Source organism: Cherax quadricarinatus, chromosome 69 (assembly GCF_038502225.1).
Source record: "Cherax quadricarinatus isolate ZL_2023a chromosome 69, ASM3850222v1, whole genome shotgun sequence".
Classification (NCBI taxonomy): domain Eukaryota; kingdom Metazoa; phylum Arthropoda; class Malacostraca; order Decapoda; family Parastacidae; genus Cherax; species Cherax quadricarinatus.
The window spans coordinates 634121-660000 of NC_091360.1; the positions used below are offsets into that span (position 1 = coordinate 634121).

The window sequence follows — 25880 nt, forward strand, 5'->3', positions numbered from 1 at the left end:
GGTGACTGGTTTGTTGTAGGTGACTGGTTTGTTGTAGGTGACTGGTTTGTTGTAGGTGACTGGTTTGTTGTAGGTGGCTGGTTCATTCCAAGTGATTAGTCTGGTGATGAGCATATTTCCTGGCGTACCTCAGGTGTTGAGTATAGCTCCTGGTTCCCTTTAGCTATTGAGTAAAGTTCCTGGTCCTCCTTCAGGTGGTTGAGGCTGACTCATCACTACTGAAGGCGAGAGACGAGGATGGTTACACTCCGCTACACTTGGCGACCATCGCTGGCAACAGAGCCGTGGTCAAGTATCTCCTGACCAAGGGTGCGGATGTCCAAGCTCTCGACAATGAAAAACACACAGCCGTACACTGGGCCACAGGTGAGTACTGTGAGAATGTGTGTGTGTGTGTGTGTGTGTGTGCGTGATAGAGAGAGAGAGAGAGAGAGAGAGAGAGAGAGAGAGAGAGAGAGAGAGAGAGAGAGAGAGAGAGAGAGAGAGAGAGAGAGAGAGAGAGAGAGAGAGAGAGAGAGAGAGAGAGAGAGAGAGAGAGAGAGAGAGAGAGAGAGAGAGAGAGAGAGAGAGAGAGAGTTGGGAATTACCATCTCTCTGGACGACCTTTCCCATACACAGCAGAAATGGAACTAATGAAGAGATCTTCGTATTAGAAATTTAATTTAGATCTTGTTTCCGAAGTGGTTAGTTTATTATATATCCCATATTCATCCTGTGGAGGGTAATGAGTACTTTATTATATACTTAATAAGTATCACCCTGCCTCGGTGGCAGACTGCCCACTTGTTAAAAAAAAAAAAAAGTATCAGGGACCTAAGACTGTTCAACTGCCTCCCAGCATACATAAGGGGGATTACCAATAGACCCCTGACTGTCTTCAAGAAGGCGCTGGACAGTCACCTAGAGTTAGTACCTGACTAGCCGGGCTGTGGATCGTACGTCGGTTTACGTGCGGCTAGCAGTAACATCCTGGTTGATCAGACACTAATTCACCATGAAGCCTGGTCACAGACCGGGCCGCAGGGGCGTTGACCCCCGATACCTCTCCAGGTATATCCATCCTGTGGACAGCATTACATAAAAATCAGACACTAAACCTCTACGGTCTTCACCCTTCGCGTTTCATTAATATCACACCTTGATATTCTTATTAATAATTTGAGACGTAATAAAGACGTTGAGCTTTACTGAATCACCCTTTTGAAGGAAGGTTCCTTGATGCTGGCTCTAGGGCTCTTGATCATAGGAACTGATGTCTTGTGGCAGAGAAATTGATGACTAACTTAACAGTTGATGACTGATTCAGTACTGTTGTGTCAACCATTTAAAACTAGTCCTCAGGGATACATAATAACATTATTAATAATACCAGTGACACCAGTAATAACAATAATAACACCAATAACAACAATAATAACAATAATAACACCAATAACAACAATAATAACAATAATAACACCAATAACAACAATAATAGCAATAATAGCACAATAGCTGTAATAATAACAATAATAACAACAATAACAACAATAATAACAATAAAACAATCACAGTAACAACAATAATAACAATAAAACAATCACAGTAACAACAATAATAACAATAAAACAATCACAGTAACAACAATAATAACAATAAAACAATCACAGTAACAACAATAATAACAATAATAACACCAATAACAACAATAATAACAATAATAACACCAATAACAACAATAATAACAATAATAACACCAATAACAACAATAATAACAATAATAACACCAATAACAACAATAATAACAATAATAACTAATACAACAACAATAATAATAATAATAACACCAATAGTAACAATAATAACAATAAATAACACCAATAACAACAATAATAACAATAATAACATAATAACAACAATAATAGCAATATGTACAATAACAACAATAATACTTAGTAATGCTTTGCCAGTAAACAGCGAATAGCAATATGCTTTATTATAATAATAACAATAATAACACCAATAACAACAATAATAACAATAATAACACCAATAACAACAATAATAACAATAATAACACCAATAACAACAATAATAACAATAATAACACCAACAATAATACCAGCAATAACACCAACAATAACACCAGCAATAACACCAACAATAACACCAGCAATAACACCAACAATAACACCAGCAATAACACCAACAATAACACCAGCAATAACACCAGCAATAACAACAGTAACGCAGCAATAACGCAACAATGACACCGGCAGTGGCGCGGCGGTGACATGGCAATAACACCAGCAATAACACAAACAATAACACCAACGATAACACTAGCAATAATACCAGCAATAACAACAGTAACACCAACAATAACAACTATAACACCAATAATAACATTAACAATAACAACAATAACACCAACAATTTCACCAACAGTAACACCAACAATAACAACTATAACACCAATAATAACACCAACAATAACACCAACAATAACAACTATAACACCAATAATAACACCAACAATAACACCGCAATAACACGCTGAAGAACGTATCATACCAGCTTCATATATTACTTTAATATAATTCCAGATTCTCTTATCACCAGTATAATCGGTCATAACATGTAAGGTGTGTCCTCATACGTCATACCAAGGTGTATAACTCTCTATCATCACGGTTTATGATACGTATAACCCTAATTATATTACGATGTATATCCTCCCCGCCTCAACTCTTAGCATATTAACGAGGTATAACCACTCTGCAATATGCTATGTGGTATATCTGTGTGACTCTCCCTTATGTTATATATCCTGGTATAACTGATCGCCAGTTATATCAGGAATATTTCTTAAACCTAACTTCCAGGTATATGACATCAGGTGTGAGAGAGAGAGGTTAATTATACCTAATTAAAGTGACTTTCTGCTTAATTACCAAGAAATATTCTTCAATTTCACTAATTTCCTTGAATCTTTTTTAATTAAGATGATATATATAAAATTCCAGAAGTGTCTAATTATAGAGGACATAATTATGGACTAGGGATGATGAGTCACTAGGTACAGTCACTAGGTACAGTCACTAGGTACAGTCACTAGGTACAATCACTAGGTACAGTCACTAGGTACAATCATTAGGTACAGTTACTAGGTACAGTCACTAGGTACAGTCACTAGGTTCAGTCACTAGGTACAGTCACTAGGTACAATCATTAGGTACAGTTACTAGGTACAGTCATTAGGTACAGTCACTAGGTACAATCACTAGGTACAATCATTAGGTACAGTTACTAGGTACAGTCACTAGGTACAGTCACTAGGTTCAGTCACTAGGTACAATCATTAGGTACAGTTACTAGGTACAGTCACTAGGTACAGTCACTAGGTACAATCACTAGGTACAATCATTAGGTACAGTTACTAGGTACAGTCACTAGGTACAGTCACTAGGTACAATCATTAGGTACAGTTACTAGGTACAGTCACTAGGTACAGTCACTAGGTACAATCATTAGGTACAGTTACTAGGTACAGTCACTAGGTACAGTCACTAGGTTCAGTCACTAGGTACAATCACTAGGTACAGTTACTAGGTACAGTCACTAGGTACAGTCACTAGGTACAGTCATTAGGTACAGTCACTAGGTACAATCATTAGGTACAGTTACTAGGTACAGTCACTAGGTACAGTCACTAGGTACAATCATTAGGTACAGTTACTAGGTACAGTCACTAGGTACAGTCACTAGGTTCAGTCACTAGGTACAATCACTAGGTACAGTTACTAGGTACAGTCACTAGGTACAGTCACTAGGTACAGTCACTAGGTACAGTCACTAGGTACAATCATTAGGTACAGTTACTAGGTACAGTCACTAGGTACAGTCACTAGGTACAGTCACTAGGTACAATCATTAGGTACAGTTACTAGGTACAGTCACTAGGTACAGTCACTAGGTACAGTTACTAGGTACAGTCACTAGGTACAATCATTAGGTACAGTTACTAGGTACAGTCACTAGGTACAGTCACTAGGTTCAGTCACTAGGTACAATCATTAGGTACAGTCACTAGGTACAGTTAGTAGGTACAGTCACTAAGTACAATCATTAGGTACAGTCACTAGGTACAGTCACTAGGTACAGTCACTAGGTACAGTCATTAGGTACAGTTACTAGGTACAATCACTAGGTACGATCACTAGGTACAGTTACTAGGTACAGTCACTAGGTACAGTCACTAGGTACAATCATTAGGTACAGTTACTAGGTACAATCACTAGGTACGATCACTAGGTACAGTTACTAGGTACAGTCACTAGGTACAGTCACTAGGTACAGTCAGTAGGTACAGTCACTAGGTACAGTCACTTGATACAGTCACTAGGTACAGTCACCAGATATAGTCAGTAGGTACAGTCACTAGGTACAGTCACCAGATATAGTCACTAGGTAGTCACTCGATACAGTCACTAGGTACAGTCACTAGGTACAGTCACTAGGTGCAGTCATTAGATATAGTCACTAGGTACAGTCACTTTATAGTCACTAGATACAGTCACTATGTCAAGAGAGAGAGAGAGAGAGAGAGAGAGAGAGAGAGAGAGAGAGAGAGAGAGAGAGAGAGAGAGAGAGAGAGAGAGAGAGAGAGAGAGAGAGAGAGAGAGAGAGAGAGAGAGAGAGAGAGAGAGAGAGAGAGAGAGAGAGAGAGAGAGAGAGAGAGAGAGAGAGAGAGAGAGAGAGAGAGAGAGAGAGAGAGAGAGAGAGAGAGAGAGAGAGAGAGAGAGAGAGAGAGAGAGAGAGAGAGAGAGAGAGAGAGAGAGAGAGAGAGAGAGAGAGAGAGAGAGAGAGAGGAGAGAGAGAGAGAGAGAGAGAGAGAGAGAGAGAGAGAGAGAGAGAGAGAGAGAGAGAGAGAGAGAGAGAGAGAGTGAGAGAGAGAGAGAGAGAGAGAGAGAGAGAGAGAGAGAGAGAGAGAGAGAGAGAGAGAGAGAGAGAGAGAGAGAGAGAGAGAGAGAGAGAGAGAGAGAGAGAGAGAGAGAGAGAGAGAGAGAGCACACCAGGTTTACAGCTTAACCTTGACCTAACATTACCATGACGTCATGTGAGTGTTGAGGAGACTAAGAAGAGGAGAATGAAGAAGATGAGAAAAAGGAAGAGGAAGAGTGGAGAAAGAGATAAATAAAGAAAAGGAGGAAAGGAGAAGAGAAAGAAAAAGGGGGGGGAATAAGAAAGAATAAAATGCATGTGAAAAAGAACTAGGAAAAGTAAATGGAAAACTGACTAACAATTTTTGTAAAGAAGAAGAAGAAGAAGAAGAAGAAGAAGAAGAAGGCAACAATAATATGATAATATTAAACATTATAACAGTACAACATTAAAGCAACACAACATAAACATTAAAGCTAAACACACACTTGGTGGCAGTAATGTTGCAGCTCATGGCTCTCATCTTGTGTTTACTGAGAACACATGAACCTCCTCACACGTATTATTAGAACACCTTCAACTCCTCTCCTACACCAACAGGTCGTATCTTCTCCTGAAGCTGTGTACCGTGTCTACATTCATTATTCCTTTGCCTAATAAGTCCATATGATTACCTAGAGATCGTTAACAGCGGCAACAATGTGTTTGTTGGTATGTGAGAGATAACAATAACAGTGGCAACAGTGTGTTTGCTTATATGTGAGGGACAACAGTAACAGCGGCACCAGTGTGTTTGTTTATATGTGAGGGACAACAGTAACAGCGGCAACAGTGTGTTTGTTTATATGTGAGGGATAACAATAACAGCGGCAACAATGTGTTTGTATATATGTGAGGGAGAACAATAACAGCGGCAACAGTGTGTTTGTTTACATAATTAAACTAATACAACGACAGGTGCCGACAACATAACACTCAATAACAGTGTACTTCTATGGGAGAGAGAGAGAGAGAGAGAGAGAGAGAGAGAGAGAGAGAGAGAGAGAGAGAGAGAGAGAGAGAGAGAGCAGTTGTATGTCTGTTCTAGCTACGAAATATGGAAGAGGGCGAAGATGAATAAGAGGAAGAGAAGGAGGAAGAGAAGAAGGTGGAAGAGGAGACGGTAGAAGAGGAGAAGAAGAGGAACATGGGCAACACTGTCTTTGTTTACCAATTCCATCAGTGCAGTAACCATCAATCAGGTTGAGTGACAGCAGAGTAATGTTTGTATGGCCTCACCTTGATAAAGGAAGGAAGATGAGGGCTCCTCACCCTAACCTTGTCAAACCCTGTGTAAAAAGAAAAAAAAAGAAAAAAAGAGAGAGACAGACAGACAGAGAGAGAGAGACAGACAAACAGACAGATTAGTATTTAGATATAGTTATAAGAAGCTAAGAAAAAGTCAGAGAGATAGATAAGTGGTAAGTAAATAAATAACTCAGAGATAATATGAATCAACAAAAAGCACCACGTAACAAAGGTGAATAAAGAGAAAAACAGCAGTAATGTAAAGGAAACACGCAATAAGCAATGAAGAAAGAATAAAAACAATGAAGTTGTCATTACGAAACAAGACAGACATATTAATAAAGAATCTTGTGCCCTTGTTCGTGACCTTTAGAAACCTGAGGTGAATAAGGAAGAGGGATAGAAGAATAGAAAAGGATAGAATATGTGGTTGACAGGAAGGGAAAGGCTAGACTAGTGGAGAATAGAACTGATAAATAGGCTAGTGATATAGGGAATTACAAGGAAAGAACAGATAGTTGAACTTATAGTCTATACAGAGGCTAATAACTGAGGACTAACTATAGTCTGGCTATTCCAGCTTCTGGATAGATTACTAATATAAGGATAGTAATTATAGCACAGCACAGGAGTGCTATGAGCTGGACCTTGGTTCTTCTTGTTCTCTCTACCACTGTTTGTAATATACGAATCATTCTCTTGTTATTCCTATCATGCTTCTCTCTGAGACTCCTGTTGTTTGGTCAGGATCATGTATCACTGACTATTATTCGAGTGTTTCTCTACTCTACAGTAGCTGGACAGAACAAGTGGATGACGCTGTTTAATGGTGTGGAATAGAATACATTACTTGAGTAGTGAAGTATTATACTGACAGCAGTGACGAGGTACTAGCTGTCTAGGAGAAGCTCAAACTTTATCCTGACACACACTAACTTTCTCATAGTGACAGCAGTCCTTCCTTCCCTCCCTTCCTCCTTCCCTCCCTTCCTCCTTCCCTCCCTTCCTCCTTCCCTCCCTTCCTCCTTCCCTCCCTCCACTGGGTGGAGTTGGCCTAAGTGGGACAACATTGAAGTGATCAATGTTGTGTAGTTCAAGTGAGAGCTGCAACTATCACTTCAACTATCACATCATTTCTCATCTTATATCTCACCATCAAACATTTTACTTTGTGGCTGCCGGTGCCACTCATGAACAAACACACACTGAACCATTAATGGGCACCTTAGCACTCGGGGTCCTAGGTGCCCATTAGTGCACTTATCGGTAAATCCAACGCTCAATAAACGTAATGGAACAAAGAAAGTGTTGGAGAGAACAAAGAGAAGAACTGAGGGTCGAGTTTATATAAACTACAAACAACGACCCAACTATCCTTTACCCACTTCACACTTGTGTCCTGTTAAAAGGTGAGGATAGTATACCAAAAGGCTCTCTCCCCACTGTTGCTGCTGCTGCTGTTACTGCTGTTGTTGCTGCTGCTGCTGTTACTGCTGTTGTTGCTGCTGCTGCTGTTGCTGCTGCTACTGTTGTTGCTGCTGCTACTGTTGTTGCTGCTGCTGTTGCTGTTACTGCTCTTGCTGCTATTGCTGCTGTTGCTGCTGTTGCTGTTACTGCTGCTGTTGCTGCTGCTGATGTTGTTGCTGCTGTTACTGCTGCAGCTGCTGCTGTTACTTCTGCTGCTGTTAGTTATGCTGCTGTTACTTCTGTTGTTGCTGCTGCTGCTGTTGTTACTGCTGCTGCTGCTGCTGCTACTGCTACTGCTGCTGCTGCTGTTACTTATGCAGCTGCTGCTTCTGATGCTGCTGTTACTGCTGTTACTGCTGCTGCTGCTGCTGTTACTGCTGTTGCTGCTGCTACTGTTGCTGCTGCTGTTACTGCTGTTGCTGCTGCTACTGTTGTTACTGCTGTTGCTGCTGCTACTGTTGCTGCTGCTGTTACTGCTGTTGCTGCTGCTGCTGTTGTTACTGCTGTTGCTGCTGCTGTTACTGCTGTTGCTGCTGCTACTTATGCTGCTGCTGCTTCTGTTGCTGCTGTTACTGCTGTTACTGCTGCTGCTGTTACTGCTGCTGCTGCTGCTGCTGCTGTTGCTGCTGTTACTGCTGCTGCTGCTACTGCTGCTGCTGCTGTTGTTGCTGCTGTTACTGCTGTTACTGCTGTTACTGCTGCTGCTGGTAGTGGTGGTATAATATTGATGGTTCAGTTAGTGTGTTTGTCGTGTGGTCATGGTGATAGATCCGCCAGAGTGTTGGTGTGGAACCGATACAACGATTTAAGTGTAAAGTGTGTGTGTACTCACCTAATTGTACTCACCTAATTGTGGTTGCAGGGGTCGAGACTCAGCTCCTGCCCCCGCCTCTTCACTGATCGCTACTGGATCCTCTCTCTCTCTGCTTCCTGAGCTTTGTCATACCTCTTCTTAAAACTATGTATGGTTCCTGCCTCCACTACTTCACTTGCTAGGCTATTCCACTTGCTGACAACTCTATGACTGAAGAAATACTTCCTAACGTCCCTGTGACTCGTCTGAGTCTTCAGCTTCCAGTTGTGACCCCTTGTCCCTGTGTTCCCTCTCTGGAACATCCTATCTCTGTCCACCTTGTCTATTCCCCGCAGTATCTTGTATGTCGTTATCATGTCTCCCCTGACCCTTCTGTCCTCCAGTGTCGTCAGTCCGATTTCCCTTAACCTTTCCTCGTACGACATTCCCTTGAGCTCTGGGACTAGCCTTGTTGCAAACCTTTGTACTTTCTCTAACTTCTTGACGTGCTTGACCAGGTGTGGGTTCCAGACTGGTGCTGCATACTCCAGTATGGGCCTAACATACACAGTGTACAGTGTCTTGAACGATTCCTTATTAAGGTATCGGAACGCTATTCTCAGGTTTGCCAGGCGCCCGTATGCTGCAGCGGTTATTTGGTTGATGTGTGCCTCCGGTGATGTGCTCGGTGTTATGGTCACCCCAAGGTCTTTCTCCCTGAGTGAGGTCTGTAGTCTTTGTCCACCTAGCCTATACTCTGTCTGCGGTCTTCTTTGCCCCTCCCCAATCTTCATGACTTTGCATTTGGCTGGATTGAATTCGAGAAGCCAGTTACTGGACCACATGTCCAGCCTCTCCAGGTCTCTTTGCAGTCCTGCCTCATCCTCGTCCGATTTAATTATTCTCATCAACTTCACGTCATCTGCGAACAGGGACACTTCAGAGTCTATTCCTTCCATCATGTCGTTCACATATATCAAAAATAGCACTGGTCCTAGAACTGACCCCTGTGGGACCCCGCTCGTAACAGGCGCCCACTGTGATACCTCTTCACGTACCATGACTCGTTGCTGCCTCCCTGTCAGGTATTCCCTTATCCATTGCAGTGCCCTTCCTTTTACGTGTGCCTGATCCTCCAGCTTCTGCACTAATCTCTTGTGGGGAACTGTGTCAAAGGCCTTCCTGCAGTCTAGGAAAACGCAATCTACCCAACCCTCTCTCTCGTGTCTTACTTCTGTTACCTTGTCATAAAACTCCAGGAGGTTTGTGATACAAGATTTGCCTTCCATGAACCCATGCTGGTTTTCATTTATAATCTTGTTCCTTTCCAGGTGTTCGACCACTCTCCTCCTGATAATCTTCTCCATGACTTTGCACACGATACATGTCAGAGACACAGGTCTGTAGTTTAGTGCCTCGTTTCTGTTCTTTCTTAAATATGGGGACTACATTAGCTGTCTTCCATTTCTCAGGTAGTTGCCCAGTTTCAAGGGATGTGTTGAAGATTGTGGTTAGAGGCACACACAGCATCTCTGCTCCTTCTCTAAGGACCCATGGGGAGATGTTTTGTGTGTGTGTGTGTGTGTGTGTGTGTGTGTGTGTGTGTGTGTGTGTGTGTGTGTGTGTGTTAGGTTAGGTAGGGTTTGTCAGGAAACAGGACAAGTGTTTCCTGACGTGGGTCCTACATATGATGACCCACAGCTGGAGCTTTTGATCATTTGACTGAGGCCTTTCGCTGGCTTACCCCTCCACCATTTTAAAAATTATGTGTGTGACAAACAGCCATACAGACAGATACAACATACAACGACCACGTATTTTACGTAAACATGGAGCAACATTCCATCACCTTACTTGACCCAACAAGGACCAGGTCTGGGCTGATACAGGTACTGTACCTCGTTACCAGATTGTCCACAAGATAATTGGACTCCACTTATCATACTCATCAAAAATCCTTCCTAACAACCTCATAAAAAACATGAAATTAATACTGTGACGGTGAAAAAAGTCGTGAATACAGCACTTGAGAGTTGCGGCAGAAATATAATGTATTGTGATTACTTACGTGGGTGTAGCTATGTGGTGGATGATGTGCATGTGTTATGAATCCATATTATGTGTCTTGACACTGTATTGCTATGTGTCGTGGGTGACAGTGTGTCTTGCTATGTGTCGTGAGTGACAGTGTGTCTTGCTATGTGTCGTGAGTGACAGTGTGTCTTGCTATGTGTCGTGAGTGACAGTGTGTCTTGCTATGTGTCGTGAGTGACAGTGTGTCTTGCTATGTGTCGTGAGTGACAGCGTGTCTTGCTATGTGTCGTGAGTGACAGTGTGTCTTGCTATGTGTCGTGAGTGACAGTGTGTCTTGCTATGTGTCGTGAGTGACAGTGTGTCTTGCTATGTGTCGTGAGTGACAGTGTGTCTTGCTATGTGTCGTGAGTGACAGTGTGTCTTGCTATGTGTCGTGAGTGACAGTGTGTCTTGCTATGTGTCGTGAGTGACAGCGTGTCTTGCTATGTGTCGTGGGTGACAGTGTGCCTTGCTATGTGTCGTGGGTGACAGTGTGTCTTGCTATGTGTCGTGAGTGACAGTGTGTCTTGCTATGTGTCGTGAGTGACAGCGTGTCTTGCTATGTGTCGTGAGTGACAGCGTGTCTTGCTATGTGTCGTGGGTGACAGTGTGTCTTGCTATGTGTCGTGAGTGACAGCGTGTCTTGCTATGTGTCGTGGGTGACAGTGTGTCTTGCTATGTGTCGTGAGTGACAGTGTGTCTTGCTATGTGTCGTGAGTGACAGCGTGTCTTGCTATGTGTCGTGAGTGACAGCGTGTCTTGCTATGTGTCGTGAGTGACAGTGTGTCTTGCTATGTGTCGTGAGTGACAGCGTGTCTTGCTATGTGTCGTGAGTGACAGTGTGTCTTGCTATGTGTCGTGAGTGACAGTGTGTCTTGCTATGTGTCGTGAGTGACAGCGTGTCTTGCTATGTGTCGTGAGTGACAGTGTGTCTTGCTATGTGTCGTGAGTGACAGTGTGTCTTGTTATGTGTCGTGAGTGACAGCGTGTCTTGCTATGTGTCGTGAGTGACAGTGTGTCTTGCTATGTGTCGTGAGTGACAGTGTGTCTTGCTATGTGTCGTGAGTGACAGTGTGTCTTGCTATGTGTCGTGAGTGACAGTCCTGACAGTGTCTTGCTGTATCGTGAGTGACTGTCCTGGCAGTGTCTCGTTATGTGTCGTGAGTGACACTGACAGCCGCTACTTCCACTAATGTTTTAAATCATTAATAAGAGAGAGGGGAAGAGCGCCGTGTTAAGACACACTTTGTCTTCTTGTGAGGGAGGGTACATGTGCTCTCACCCAATTGTCTTTGCTGGGGTCGAGACACAGCTCCTAACCCCACCTATTAGGTTAACTTGACCGACAGTTACCAGAGATTACCATCTCTGGTACTGTCATACCTTATGTCGAAGCTGTGGTTGGAGGAAGCCTTCACCACCTCTATATTCCATCCAGATTTTCAGAGAAATAGTTTTTGGCGCCTCTGTTACTTCTCTGTTTTCTTATTAATCTAAAGTATTATCTCTGGTTGTCTGTTATGAGCATCCTGTCTGTGCCCTGTCAGTGTGATCTCTGGTTGTCTGTTATGAGCATCCTGTCTGTGCCCTGTCAGTGTGATCTCTGGTTGTCTGTTATGAGCATCCTGTCTGTGCCCTGTCAGTGTGATCTCTGGTTGTCTGTTATGAGCATCCTGTCTGTGCCCTGTCACTGTGATCTCTGGTTGTCTGTTATGAGCATCCTGTCTGTGCCCTGTCAGTGTGATCTCTGGTTGTCTGTTATGAGCATCCTGTCTGTGCCCTGTCACTGTGATCTCTGGTTGTCTGTTATGAGCATCCTGTCTGTGCCCTGTCAGTGTGATCTCTGGTTGTCTGTTATGAGCATCCTGTCTGTGCTCTGTCACTGTGATCTCTGGTTGTCTGTTATGAGCATCCTGTCTGTGCCCTGTCAGTGTGATCTCTGGTTGTCTGTTATGAGCATCCTGTCTGTGCTCTGTCACTGTGATCTCTGGTTGTCTGTTATGAGCATCCTGTCTGTGCCCTGTCAGTGTGATCTCTGGTTGTCTGTTATGAGCATCCTGTCTGTGCTCTGTCACTGTGATCTCTGGTTGTCTGTTATGAGCATCCTGTCTGTGCCCTGTCAGTGTGATCTCTGGTTGTCTGTTATGAGCATCCTGTCTGTGCTCTGTCAGTGTGATCTCTGGTTGTCTGTTATGAGCATCCTGTCTGTGCCCTGTCAGTGTGATCTCTGGTTGTCTGTTATGAGCATCCTGTCTGTGCCCTGTCACTGTGATCTCTGGTTGTCTGTTATGAGCATCCTGTCTGTACCCTGTCAGTGTGATCACTCGTTGTCTGTTATGAGCATCCTGTCTGTGCCCTGTCACTGTGATCTCTGGTTGTCTGTTATGAGCATCCTGTCTGTGCTCTGTCACTGTGATCTCTGGTTGTCTGTTATGAGCATCCTGTCTGTGCCCTGTCAGTGTGATCTCTGGTTGTCTGTTATGAGCATCCTGTCTGTGCTCTGTCACTGTGATCTCTGGTTGTCTGTTATGAGCATCCTGTCTGTGCCCTGTCAGTGTGATCTCTGGTTGTCTGTTATGAGCATCCTGTCTGTGCTCTGTCAGTGTGATCTCTGGTTGTCTGTTATGAGCATCCTGTCTGTGCCCTGTCAGTGTGATCTCTGGTTGTCTGTTATGAGCATCCTGTCTGTGCTCTGTCAGTGTGATCTCTGGTTGTCTGTTATGAGCATCCTGTCTGTGCCCTGTCAGTGTGATCTCTGGTTGTCTGTTATGAGCATCCTGTCTGTGCCCTGTCACTGTGATCTCTGGTTGTCTGTTATGAGCATCCTGTCTGTACCCTGTCAGTGTGATCACTCGTTGTCTGTTATGAGCATCCTGTCTGTGCCCTGTCAGTGTGATCTCTGGTTGTCTGTTATGAGCATCCTGTCTGTGCCCTGTCAGTGTGATCTCTGGTTGTCTGTTATGAGCATCCTGTCTGTGCCCTGTCAGTGTGATCTCTGGTTGTCTGTTATGAGCATCCTGTCTGTGCCCTGTCACTGTGATCTCTGGTTGTCTGTTATGAGCATCCTGTCTGTACCCTGTCAGTGTGATCACTCGTTGTCTGTTATGAGCATCCTGTCTGTGCCCTGTCAGTGTGTCTCAGCACTCACAGTGTTGATTATATTCTCAGTGAATAACCTAACACTTCCTTACGTAGTGTATTAACCCATCAGAATATTACACGCACAAGTGAGTGTTGGCACGACGTTGACAATAACCCATCAGAATATTACACGCACAAGTGAGTGTTGGCACGACGTTGACAATAACCCATCAGAATATTACACGCACAAGTGAGTGCTGGCACGACGTTGACAATAACCCATCAGAATATTACACGCACAAGTGAGTGCTGACACGACGTTGACAATAACCCATCAGAATATTACACGCACAAGTGAGTGCTGACACGACGTTGACAATAACCCATCAGAATATTACACGCACAAGTGAGTGCTGGCACGACGTTGACAATAACCCATCAGAATATTACACGCACAAGTGAGTGCTGACACGACGTTGACAATAACCCATCAGAATATTACACGCACAAGTGAGTGCTGACACGACGTTGACAATAACCCATCAGAATATTACACGCACAAGTGAGTGCTGGCACGACGTTGACAATAACCCATCAGAATATTACACGCACAAGTGAGTGCTGACACGACGTTGACAATAACCCATCAGAATATTACACGCACAAGTGAGTGCTGACACGACGTTGACAATAACCCATCAGAATATTACACGCACAAGTGAGTGCTGGCACGACGTTGACAATAACCCATCAGAATATTACACGCACAAGTGAGTGCTGGCACGACGTTGACAATAACCCATCAGAATATTACACGCACAAGTGAGTGCTGACACGACGTTGAAAATAACCCATCAGAATATTACACGCACAAGTGAGTGCTGGCACGACGTTGACAATAACCCATCAGAATATTACACGCACAAGTGAGTGCTGACACGACGTTGACAATAACCCATCAGAATATTACACGCACAAGTGAGTGCTGACACGACGTTGACAATAACCCATCAGAATATTACACGCACAAGTGAGTGCTGGCACGACGTTGACAATAACCCATCAGAATATTACACGCACAAGTGAGTGCTGACACGACGTTGACAATAACCCATCAGAATATTACACGCACAAGTGAGTGCTGACACGACGTTGACAATAACCCATCAGAATATTACACGCACAAGTGAGTGCTGACACGACGTTGACAATAACCCATCAGAATATTACACGCACAAGTGAGTGCTGGCACGACGTTGACAATAACCCATCAGAATATTACACGCACAAGTGAGTGCTGACACGACGTTGACAATAACCCATCAGAATATTACACGCACAAGTGAGTGCTGACACGACGTTGACAATAACCCATCAGAATATTACACGCACAAGTGAGTGCTGACACGACGTTGACAATAACCCATCAGAATATTACACGCACAAGTGAGTGCTGACACGACGTTGACAATAACCCATCAGAATATTACACGCACAAGTGAGTGCTGACACGACGTTGACAATAACCCATCAGAATATTACACGCACAAGTGAGTGTTGGCACGACGTTGACAATAACCCATCAGAATATTACACGCACAAGTGAGTGTTGGCACGACGTTGACAATAACCCATCAGAATATTACACGCACAAGTGAGTGCTGACACGACGTTGACAATAACCCATCAGAATATTACACCCACAAGTGAGTGCTGGCACGACGTTGACAATAACCCATCAGAATATTACACGGACAAGTGAGTGTTGGCAGGACTCAACTAATCAAGATTATTGACGGACACTTGAAGAATTAGTCTAGATACAGGCATGAAGAAAACGAATACTGGGTAACAGGCAAGATATACACTGAGAGTCTGTACCTCTGAGACACAGATGACACTGATAGCCCAGCTATAAGAAACTGAGGTAATCCCACCAGCAAACTATCACACTACCAGTCATGATAGAAGGTAACCGGCACTCAATATTACTCTGGGTGTGAGCACCGGCACTCAATATTACTCTGGGTGTGGGCACCGGCACTCAATATTACTCTGGGTGTGAGCACCGGCACTCAATATTACTCTGGGTGTAAGCACCGGCACTCAATATTACTCTGGGTGTGAGCACCGGCACTCAATATTACTCTGGGTGTAAGCACCGGCACTCAATATTACTCAGGGTGTGGGCACCGGCACTCAATATTACTCTGGGTGTAAGCACCGGCACTCAATATTACTCTGGGTGTGAGCACCGGCACTCAATATTACTCTGGGTGTGAGCACCGGCACTCAATATTACTCAGGGTGTGGGCACCGGCACTCAATATTACTCTGGGTGTAAGCACCGGCACTCAATATTACTCTGGGTGTGAGCACCGGCACTCAATATTTTTCTGGGAATTTAATACTTTGATTACTTTGATTTAAGTTTAAAACTCGGACAGTTAAACTTGCCTTTGACGACATAACTTTAGACTCGGCTCAAACAACTTTCAAAATACCAGTGAAAATTAATTTATATTATGCAATTTTGTTATTTAAGGTGGAGTAGACTTGTGGACCAGCTGGTGGAGTAGACTTGTGGACCAGCTGGTGGAGTAGACTTGTGGACCAGCTGGTGGAGTAGACTTGTGGACCAGCTGGTGGAGTAGACTTGTGAACCAGCTGGTGGAGTAGACTTGTGGACCAGCTGGTGGAGTAGACTTGTGAACCAGCTGGTGGAGTAGACTTGTGGACCAGCTGGTGGAGTAGACTTGTGGACCAGCTGGTGGAGTAGACTTGTGGACCAACTGGTGGAGTAGACTTGTGGACCAGCTGGTGGAGTAGACTTGTGGACCAGCTGGTGGAGTAGACTTGTGGACCAGCTGGTGGAGTAGACTTGTGGACCAGCTGGTGGAGTAGACTTGTGGACCAGCTGGTGGAGTAGACTTGTGGACCAACTGGTGGAGTAGACTTGTGGACCAGCTGGTGGAGTAGACTTGTGGACCAACTGGTGGAGTAGACTTGTGGACCAGCTGGTGGAGTAGACTTGTGGACCAGCTGGTGGAGTAGACTTGTGGACCAGCTGGTGGAGTAGACTTGTGGACCAGCTGGTGGAGTAGACTTGTGAACCAGCTGGTGGAGTAGACTTGTGGACCAGCTGGTGGAGTAGACTTGTGGACCAGCTGGTGGAGTAGACTTGTGGACCAGCTGGTGGAGTAGACTTGTGGACCAGCTGGTGGAGTAGACTTGTGGACCAGCTGGTGGAGTAGACTTGCGGACCAGCTGGTGAAGTAGACTTGTGAACCAGCTGGTGGAGTAGACTTGTAAACCAACTGGTGGAGTAGACTTGTGGACGAGCTGGTGGAGTAGACTTGTGGACCAGCTGATGGAGTAGACTTGTGGACCAGCTGGTGGACCAGCTGATGGAGTAGACTTGTGGACCAGCTGGTGGACCAGCTGATGGAGTAGACTTGTGGACCAGCTGATGGAGTAGACTTGTGGACCAGCTGGTGGACCAGCTGATGGAGTAGACTTGTGGACCAGCTGGTGGAGTAGATCTGTGGACCAGCTGGTGGAGTAGACTTGTGGTCCAGCTGGTGGAGTAGACTTGTGGACCAACTGGTGGAGTAGACTTGTGGACCAACTGGTGGAGTAGACTTGTGGACCAGCTGGTAGAGTAGACTTGTGGACCAACTGGTGGAGTAGACTTGTGGACCAACTGGTGGAGTAGACTTGTGGACCAACTGGTGGAGTAGACTTGTGGACCAACTGGTGGAGTAGACTTGTGGACCAACTGGTGGAGTAGACTTGTGGACCAACTGGTGGAGTAGACTTGTGGACCAACTGGTAGAGTAGACTTGTGGACCAACTGGTAGAGTAGATGCTGATTCCTTTTGTCTGCACAATAACTGGTGAGTTCATTAATCCATGTTAGTTGTCCCTACAATAACCTGGGTTAATTAGTTCAGTCTCCCAGGGTTAATATAAGAATCAATAAACTTTTGGGCGGTGACTGCGGTAAAGTGGTACATTATAGGCCTATGAGATTTGTTAGGTTATGTAAACTCTTCATTTCGTCTGTGTTTATAAACATTAGTTTACCACAGTAGCTCAGAGTTGTTTGTATAGTCATGTATGTATACGACTGGCACGACAGATGTTGCTTGAATGATGGTGCATGTGATTCCTTTTTCCGAGTCAGCCGCCTACCTTAGTGAGGGGGGGGAGGGTGTTAACTAATATTGTTGTATTGTGAGTAATGGAGTGCTGGAGTGTTGCTACTGGAGTGCTGGTGTGTTGCTACTGGAGTGCTGGTGTGTTGCTACTGGAGTGCTGGAGTGTTGCTACTAAAGTGCTGGAGTGTTGCTACTGGAGTGCTGGAGCGTTGCTACTGGAGTGCTGGTGTGTTGCTACTGGAGAGCTGGTGTGTTGCTACTGGAGTGCTGGTGTGTTGCTACTGGAGTGCTGGTGTGTTGCTACTGGAGAGCTGGTGTGTTGCTACTGGAGTGCTGGTGTGTTGCTACTGGAGTGCTGGTGTGTTGCTACTGGAGTGCTGGAGTGTTGCTACTGGAGTGCTGGTGTGTTGCTACTGGAGAGCTGGTGTGTTGCTACTGGAGTGCTGGAGTGTTGCTACTGGAGTGCTGGTGTGTTGCTACTGGAGTGCTGGTGTGTTGCTACTGGAGTGCTGGTGTGTTGCTACTGGAGTGCTGGAGTGTTGCTACTGGAGAGCTGGTGTGTTGCTACTGGAGAGCTGGTGTGTTGCTACTGGAGTGCTGGTGTGTTGCTACTGGAGTGCTGGTGTGTTGCTACTGGAGTGCTGGAGTGTTGCTACTGGAGTGCTGGTGTGTTGCTACTGGAGTGCTGGAGTGTTGCTACTGGAGAGCTGGTGTGTTGCTACTGGAGAGCTGGTGTGTTGCTACTGGAGTGCTGGTGTGTTGCTACTGGAGTGCTGGTGTGTTGCTACTGGAGTGCTGGAGTGTTGCTACTGGAGTGCTGGTGTGTTGCTACTGGAGTGCTGGAGTGTTGCTACTGGAGTACTGGAGTGTTGCTACTGGAGTGCTGGAGTGTTGCTACTGGAGTGCTGGTGTGTTGCTACTGGAGTGCTGAAGTGTTGCTACTGGAGAGCTGGTGTGTTGCTACTGGAGTGCTGGTGTGTTGCTACTGGAGTGCTGGAGTGTTGCTACTGGAGTGCTGGTGTGTTGCTACTGGAGTGCTGGAGTGTTGCTACTGGAGAGCTGGTGTGTTGCTACTGGAGTGCTGGTGTGTTGCTACTGGAGTGCTGGTGTGTTGCTACTGGAGTGCTGGTGTGTTGCTACTGGAGTGCTGGTGTGTTGCTACTGGAGAGCTGGTGTGTTGCTACTGGAGTGCTGGTGTGTTGCTACTGGAGTGCTGGTGTGTTGCTACTGGAGTGCTGGAGTGTTGCTACTGGAGTGCTGGTGTGTTGCTACTGGAGAGCTGGTGTGTTGCTACTGGAGTGCTGGAGTGTTGCTACTGGAGTGCTGGTGTGTTGCTACTGGAGTGCTGGTGTGTTGCTACTGGAGTGCTGGTGTGTTGCTACTGGAGTGCTGGAGTGTTGCTACTGGAGAGCTGGTGTGTTGCTACTGGAGAGCTGGTGTGTTGCTACTGGAGTGCTGGTGTGTTGCTACTGGAGTGCTGGTGTGTTGCTACTGGAGTGCTGGAATGTTGCTACTGGAGTGCTGGTGTGTTGCTACTGGAGTGCTGGAGTGTTGCTACTGGAGTGCTGGAGTGTTGCTACTGGAGTGCTGGAGTGTTGCTACTGGAGTGCTGGAGTGTTGCTACTGGAGTGCTGGAGTGTTGCTACTGGAGTGCTGGAGTGTTGCTACTGGTGTGCTGGAGTGTTGCTACTGGAGTGCTGGAGTGTTGCTACTGGAGTGCTGGAGTGTTGCTACTGGAGTGCTGGAGTGTTGCTACTGGAGTGCTGGTGTGTTGCTACTGGTGTGCTGGAGTGTTGCTACTGGAGTGCTGGAGTGTTGCTACTTGAGTGCTGGAGTGTTGCTACTGGAGTGCTGGAGTGTTGCTACTGGAGTGCTGGTGTGTTGCTACTGGTGTGCTGGAGTGTTGCTACTGGAGTGCTGGAGTGTTGCTACTGGAGTGCTGGAGTGTTGCTACTGGAGTGCTGGAGTGTTGCTACTGGAGTGCTGGAGTGTTGCTACTGGAGTGTTGCTACTGGAGTGCTGGAGTGTTGCTACTGGAGTGCTGGAGTGTTGCTACTGGAGTGCTGGTGTGTTGCTACTGGAGTGCTGGAGTGTTGCTACTGGAGTGCTGGAGTGTTGCTACTGGAGTGCTGGAGTGTTGCTACTGGAGTGCTGGAGTGTTGCTACTGGAGTGCTGGAGTGTTGCTACTGGAGTGCTGGAGTGTTGCTACTGGAGTGTTGCTACTGGAGTGTTGCTACTGGAGTGCTGGAGTGTTGCTACTGGAGTGCTGGAGTGTTGCTACTGGAGTGCTGGTGTGTTGCTACTGGTGTGCTGGAGTGTTGCTACTGGAGTGCTGGAGTGTTGCTACTGGAGTGCTGGAGTGTTGCTACTGGAGTGCTGGTGTGTTGCTACTGGTGTGCTGGAGTGTTGCTACTGGAGTGCTGGAGTGTTGCTACTGGAGTGTTGCTACTGGAGTGCTGGTGTGTTGCTACTGGAGTGCTGGAGTGTTGCTACTGGAGTGTTGCTACTGGAGTGCTGGAGTGTTGCTACTGGAGTGCTGGAGTGTTGCTACTGGAGTGCTGGTGTGTTGCTACTGGAGTGCTGGAGTGTTGCTACTGGAGTGCTGGAGTGTTGCTACTGGAGTGCTGGAGTGTTGCTACTGGAGTGCTGGAGTGTTGCTACTGGAGTGCTGGAGTGTTGCTACTGGAGTGTTGCTACTGGAGTGCTGGAGTGTTGCTACTGGAGTGCTGGAGTGTTGCTACTGGAGTGCTGGTGTGTTGCTACTGGTGTGCTGGAGTGTTGCTACTGGAGTGCTGGAGTGTTGCTACTGGAGTGCTGGAGTGTTGCTACTGGAGTGCTGGTGTGTTGCTACTGGTGTGCTGGAGTGTTGCTACTGGAGTGCTGGAGTGTTGCTACTGGAGTGTTGCTACTGGAGTGCTAGTGTGTTGCTACTGGAGTGCTGGTGTGTTGCTACTGGAGTGTTGCTACTGGAGTGCTGGTGTGTTGCTACTGGAGTGCTGGTGTGTTGCTACTGGAGTGTTGCTACTGGAGTGCTGGTGTGTTGCTACTGGAGTGCTGGTGTGTTGCTACTGGAGTGTTGCTACTGGAGTGCTGGAGTGTTGCTACTGGAGTGCTGGAGTGTTGCTACTGTAGTGTTGCTACTGGAGTGCTGGTGTGTTGCTACTGGAGTGCTGGTGTGTTGCTACTGGTGTGCTGGAGTGTTGCTACTGGAGTGTTGCTACTGGAGTGTTGCTACTGGAGTGTTGCTACTGGAGTGCTGGTGTGTTGCTACTGGTGTGCTGGAGTGTTGCTACTGAAGTGCTGCAGTGTTGCTACTGGAGTGCTGGTGTGTTGCTACTGGAGTGCTGGAGTGTTGCTACTGGAGTGCTGCAGTGTTGCTACTGGAGTGCTGGTGTGTTGCTACTGGAGTGCTGGTGTGTTGCTACTGGTGTGCTGGAGTGTTGCTACTGGAGTGCTGGAGTGTTGCTACTGGAGTGTTGCTACTGGTGTGCTGGAGTGTTGCTACTGGTGTGCTGGAGTGTTGCTGCTGGAGTGTTGCTACTGGAGTGTTGCTACTGGAGTGCTGGAGTGTTGCTACTGGAGTGCTGGTGTGTTGCTACTGGTGTGCTGGAGTGTTGCTACTGGAGTGTTGCTACTGGAGTGTTGCTGCTGGAGTGTTGCTACTGGAGTGCTGGAGTGTTGCTACTGGAGTGCTGGAGTGTTGCTACTGGAGTGCTGGAGTGTTGCTACTGGAGTGCTGGAGTGTTGCTACTGGAGTGCTGGAGTGTTGCTACTGGAGTGCTGGAGTGTTGCTACTGGAGTGCTGGAGTGTTGCTACTGGAGTGCTGGAGTGTTGCTACTGGAGTGCTGGAGTGTTGCTACTGGAGTGCTGGAGTGTTGCTACTGGAGTGCTGGAGTGTTGCTACTGGAGTGCTGGAGTGTTGCTACTGGAGTGCTGGAGTGTTGCTACTGGAGTGCTGGAGTGTTGCTACTGGAGTGCTGGAGTGTTGCTACTGGAGTGCTGGAGTGTTGCTACTGGAGTGCTGGAGTGTTGCTACTGGAGTGCTGGAGTGTTGCTACTGGAGTGCTGGAGTGTTGCTACTGGAGTGCTGGTGTATTGCTACTGGAGTGCTGGAGTGTTGCTACTGGAGTGCTGGAGTGTTGCTACTGGAGTGCTGGAGTGTTGCTACTGGAGTGCTGGAGTGTTGCTACTGGAGTGCTGGAGTGTTGCTACTGGTGTGCTGGAGTGTTGCTACTGGAGTGCTGGAGTGTTGCTACTGGAGTGTTGCTACTGGAGTGTTGCTACTGGAGTGCTGGAGTGTTGCTACTGGAGTGCTGGAGTGTTGCTACTGGAGTGCTGGAGTGTTGCTACTGGAGTGCTGTAGTGTTGCTACTGGTGTGCTGGAGTGTTGCTACTGGAGTGTTGCTACTGGAGTGTTGCTACTGGAGTGTTGCTACTGGAGTGTTGCTACTGGAGTGTTGCTACTGGAGTGTTGCTACTGGAGTGTTGCTACTGGAGTGCTGGAGTGTTGCTACTGGAGTGTTGCTACTGGAGTGTTGCTACTGGAGTGTTGCTACTGGAGTGTTGCTACTGGAGTGTTGCTACTGGAGTGTTGCTACTGGAGTGCTGGAGTGTTGCTACTGGAGTGCTGGAGTGTTGCTACTGGAGTGTTGCTACTGGTGTGCTGGAGTGTTGCTACTGGAGTGCTGGAGTGTTGCTACTGGAGTGTTGCTACTGGAGTGTTGCTACTGGAGTGCTGGAGTGTTGCTACTGGAGTGCTGGAGTGTTGCTACTGGAGTGCTGGAGTGTTGCTACTGGAGTGCTGTAGTGTTGCTACTGGTGTGCTGGAGTGTTGCTACTGGAGTGTTGCTACTGGAGTGTTGCTACTGGAGTGTTGCTACTGGAGTGTTGCTACTGGAGTGTTGCTACTGGAGTGTTGCTACTGGAGTGCTGGAGTGTTGCTACTGGAGTGTTGCTACTGGAGTGTTGCTACTGGAGTGTTGCTACTGGAGTGTTGCTACTGGAGTGTTGCTACTGGAGTGTTGCTACTGGAGTGTTGCTACTGGAGTGCTGGAGTGTTGCTACTGGAGTGCTGGAGTGTTGCTACTGGAGTGTTGCTACTGGAGTACTGGAGTGTTGCTACTGGAGTGCTGGAGTGTTGCTACTGGAGTGTTGCTACTGGAGTGCTGGAGTGTTGCTACTGGAGTGTTGCTACTGGAGTACTGGAGTGTTGCTACTGGAGTGTTGCTACTGGAGTGTTGCTACTGGAGTGTTGCTACTGGAGTGTTGCTACTGGAGTGCTGGAGTGTTGCTACTGGAGTGCTGGAGTGTTGCTACTGGAGTGTTGCTACTGGAGTACTGGAGTGTTGCTACTGGAGTGCTGGAGTGTTGCTACTGGAGTGTTGCTACTGGAGTGCTGGAGTGTTGCTACTGGAGTGTTGCTACTGGAGTACTGGAGTGTTGCTACTGGAGTGTTGCTACTGGAGTGTTGCTACTGGAGTGTTGCTACTGGAGTGTTGCTACTGGAGTGCTGGAGTGTTGCTACTGGAGTGTTGCTACTGGAGTACTGGAGTGTTGCTACTGGAGTGCTGGAGTGTTGCTACTGGAGTGTTGCTACTGGAGTGCTGGAGTGTTGCTACTGGAGTGTTGCTACTGGAGTACTGGAGTGTTGCTACTGGAGTGTTGGAGTGTTGCTACTGGAGTGTTGCTACTGGAGTGCTGGAGTGTTGCTACTGGAGTGTTGCTACTGGAGTGTTGCTACTGGAGTGCTGGAGTGTTGCTACTGGAGTGTTGCTACTGGAGTGTTGCTACTGGAGTGTTGCTACATACAGCAGACGGAGTCACAAGTGCTGATCAGAGTGATAATAACATCACTCACAACTTTAACCTCTAATTACTTCCAATTACTTTGTTCCGCACGACATTATAACGAAAAGAGACGAATTAATTAGTTTTATAACGAACACGTCAACTTTACGAAAGTGTCACCAGAGAATATATATGAATTATCATTTACACAGTGATATATGATGATGAGTGAACACCCGTGAGGGGCTCTTGATCCAAGGGACTGCATCTCCACTTCTTTGGATGGAATTAAATTGCACTCAGTCCCAAGGCGCTGAATGACCTTACGGATTTAGAGGTTACCTCGTAATAATATTTAATATAGGCGTATCCAGTAAATTATTAACCTTCCAAGTTAATAATTATTGTATAATGTTGTTCCCTTACAGTATGTGGAGAAGTTGAACTACTGGAGCTGTTGATAGACGTAGGTGGCGACCCTAGCACCCCTGATATACATGGTGCCTACCCCCTACACTATGCTGCTCAGGTGAGTTACCCCCTACACTATGCTGCTCAGGTGAGTTACCCCCTACACTATGCTGCTCAGGTGAGTTACCCCCTACACTATGCTGCTCAGGTGAGTTACCCCCTACACTATGCTGCTCAGGTGAGTTACCCCTACACTGTGCTGCTCAGGTGAGTTACCCCTACACTGTGCTGCTCAGGTGAGTTACCCCCTACACTATGCTGTTCAGGTGAGTTACCCCCTACACTATGCTGCTCAGGTGAGTTACCCCCTACACTATGCTGCTCAGGTGAGTTACCCCCTACACTATGCTATTCAGGTGAGTTACCCCCTACACTATGCTGTTCAGGTGAGTTACCCCCTACACTATGCTGTTCAGGTGAGTTACCCCCTACACTATGCTGCTCAGGTGAGTTACCCCCTACACTATGCTGTTCAGGTGAGTTACCCCCTACACTATGCTGCTCAGGTGAGTTACCCCCTACACTATGCTGTTCAGGTGAGTTACCCCCTACACTATGCTGTTCAGGTGAGTTACCCTTACAACGACAATGAGAGGTCTTCCAGTTATTATAAATGGCCAGACACTGCATGGTCGTCACCTCCACACATAATGTAATATCTGGCTGTCCCAGACACTGGAGAACAGTAGTAATTAATTAACCTTGTGTTAGATAATTAACCAGGTGGTAGATAATTAATCAGGTGGTGGTGGTGGTGATAGTGAGAGGCAGTAACCATGTCATCTCTCACCATCAGATGTGTGGCCCCAACAGTGAGATGGGTAACGACGTGCGTGTAGGACTGATGGTGCTACGGAAGTTACTGCAACGTGGCGTTGACGTCTCCGTAACTGACCATGACGGACGCCAGCCTCTTCTCTGGGCTGCCAGCGCTGGTAGGACGCTGTTCTGGGACGCCCATCCTAGTGGGAGACTTCCAGGATATATATATATATATATATATATATATATATATATATATATATATATATATATATATATATATATATATATATATATATATATATATATATGCAAAACAACCACTGTGAAAGAGTAGTGAAATTCCAAGCGCTTTCGTGACTACTCACATAGTTCCTTGACAATGTGAGTAGTCACGAAAGCGCTTGGAATTTTCACTACTCTTTCACAGTGATTGTTTTGCATATTTTAAAATCACTGAAAACAATCGCAGACGGGCGATCTTAATTATGCAGGACAAGCCACGGGAAGGGGGAGTAATCTTTAACTCAAGTGCGTCAGTGCGTCATCAGGAGCTGTGCAATGTTGCAAGGGAGCAACAAAAGCAGGGAAAGAGGTCTCAGAGTAGCGTAGGTGTCACCGTTCACGGTTACCCTTAGACTGGGTTAGTGGTCGGTGCCAACCCCACCCTACCATCATCACCCTACTTCCCATATGGGAGTGGGTTGATGGGCTGGTGACGCCCGACCAGTGTCTACGCACCAAGACTTCAAACCACGTCAGTTGTGTTGGTTATATAACGCTTGTAACTGTTAATGTACCATAAAGTGACAAGTACACAAGATAATGAGATAACGTAAGGAGAGGTTAAAGGGTATTAGTAGAATTTAGATCATAGAAATATTATCGGATAGGCATAGAAGATCCCCATGTATGGTATATGAACCAACCTGAGAAAAATAGTAGACAATATCTAGGAAGAGATACTTCTGAGTACATGGGTAGAACATTCGAGTACCTCAGAGCAGGACATTTAAATGGACAAAGAGCACATTGTATTCCTTTCTTTCATTATTTGAAAAGGTCACACAGAAT

General features: G+C 46.2%; 1 protein-coding gene across 1 annotated transcript in view; it reads left to right on the forward strand.

Moving 5' to 3' along the window:
- Window positions 1-25880, forward strand: part of LOC128701896 (uncharacterized) — a 141361-nt gene that overhangs the window by 60280 nt on the left and 55201 nt on the right. Inside the window, exons 4-6 of the mRNA XM_070099796.1 lie at window positions 195-366; window positions 24002-24102; window positions 24841-24979. Of these exons, the coding sequence (XP_069955897.1) occupies window positions 195-366; window positions 24002-24102; window positions 24841-24979 (412 nt within the window). The remainder of the gene's footprint in view (window positions 1-194; window positions 367-24001; window positions 24103-24840; window positions 24980-25880) is intronic.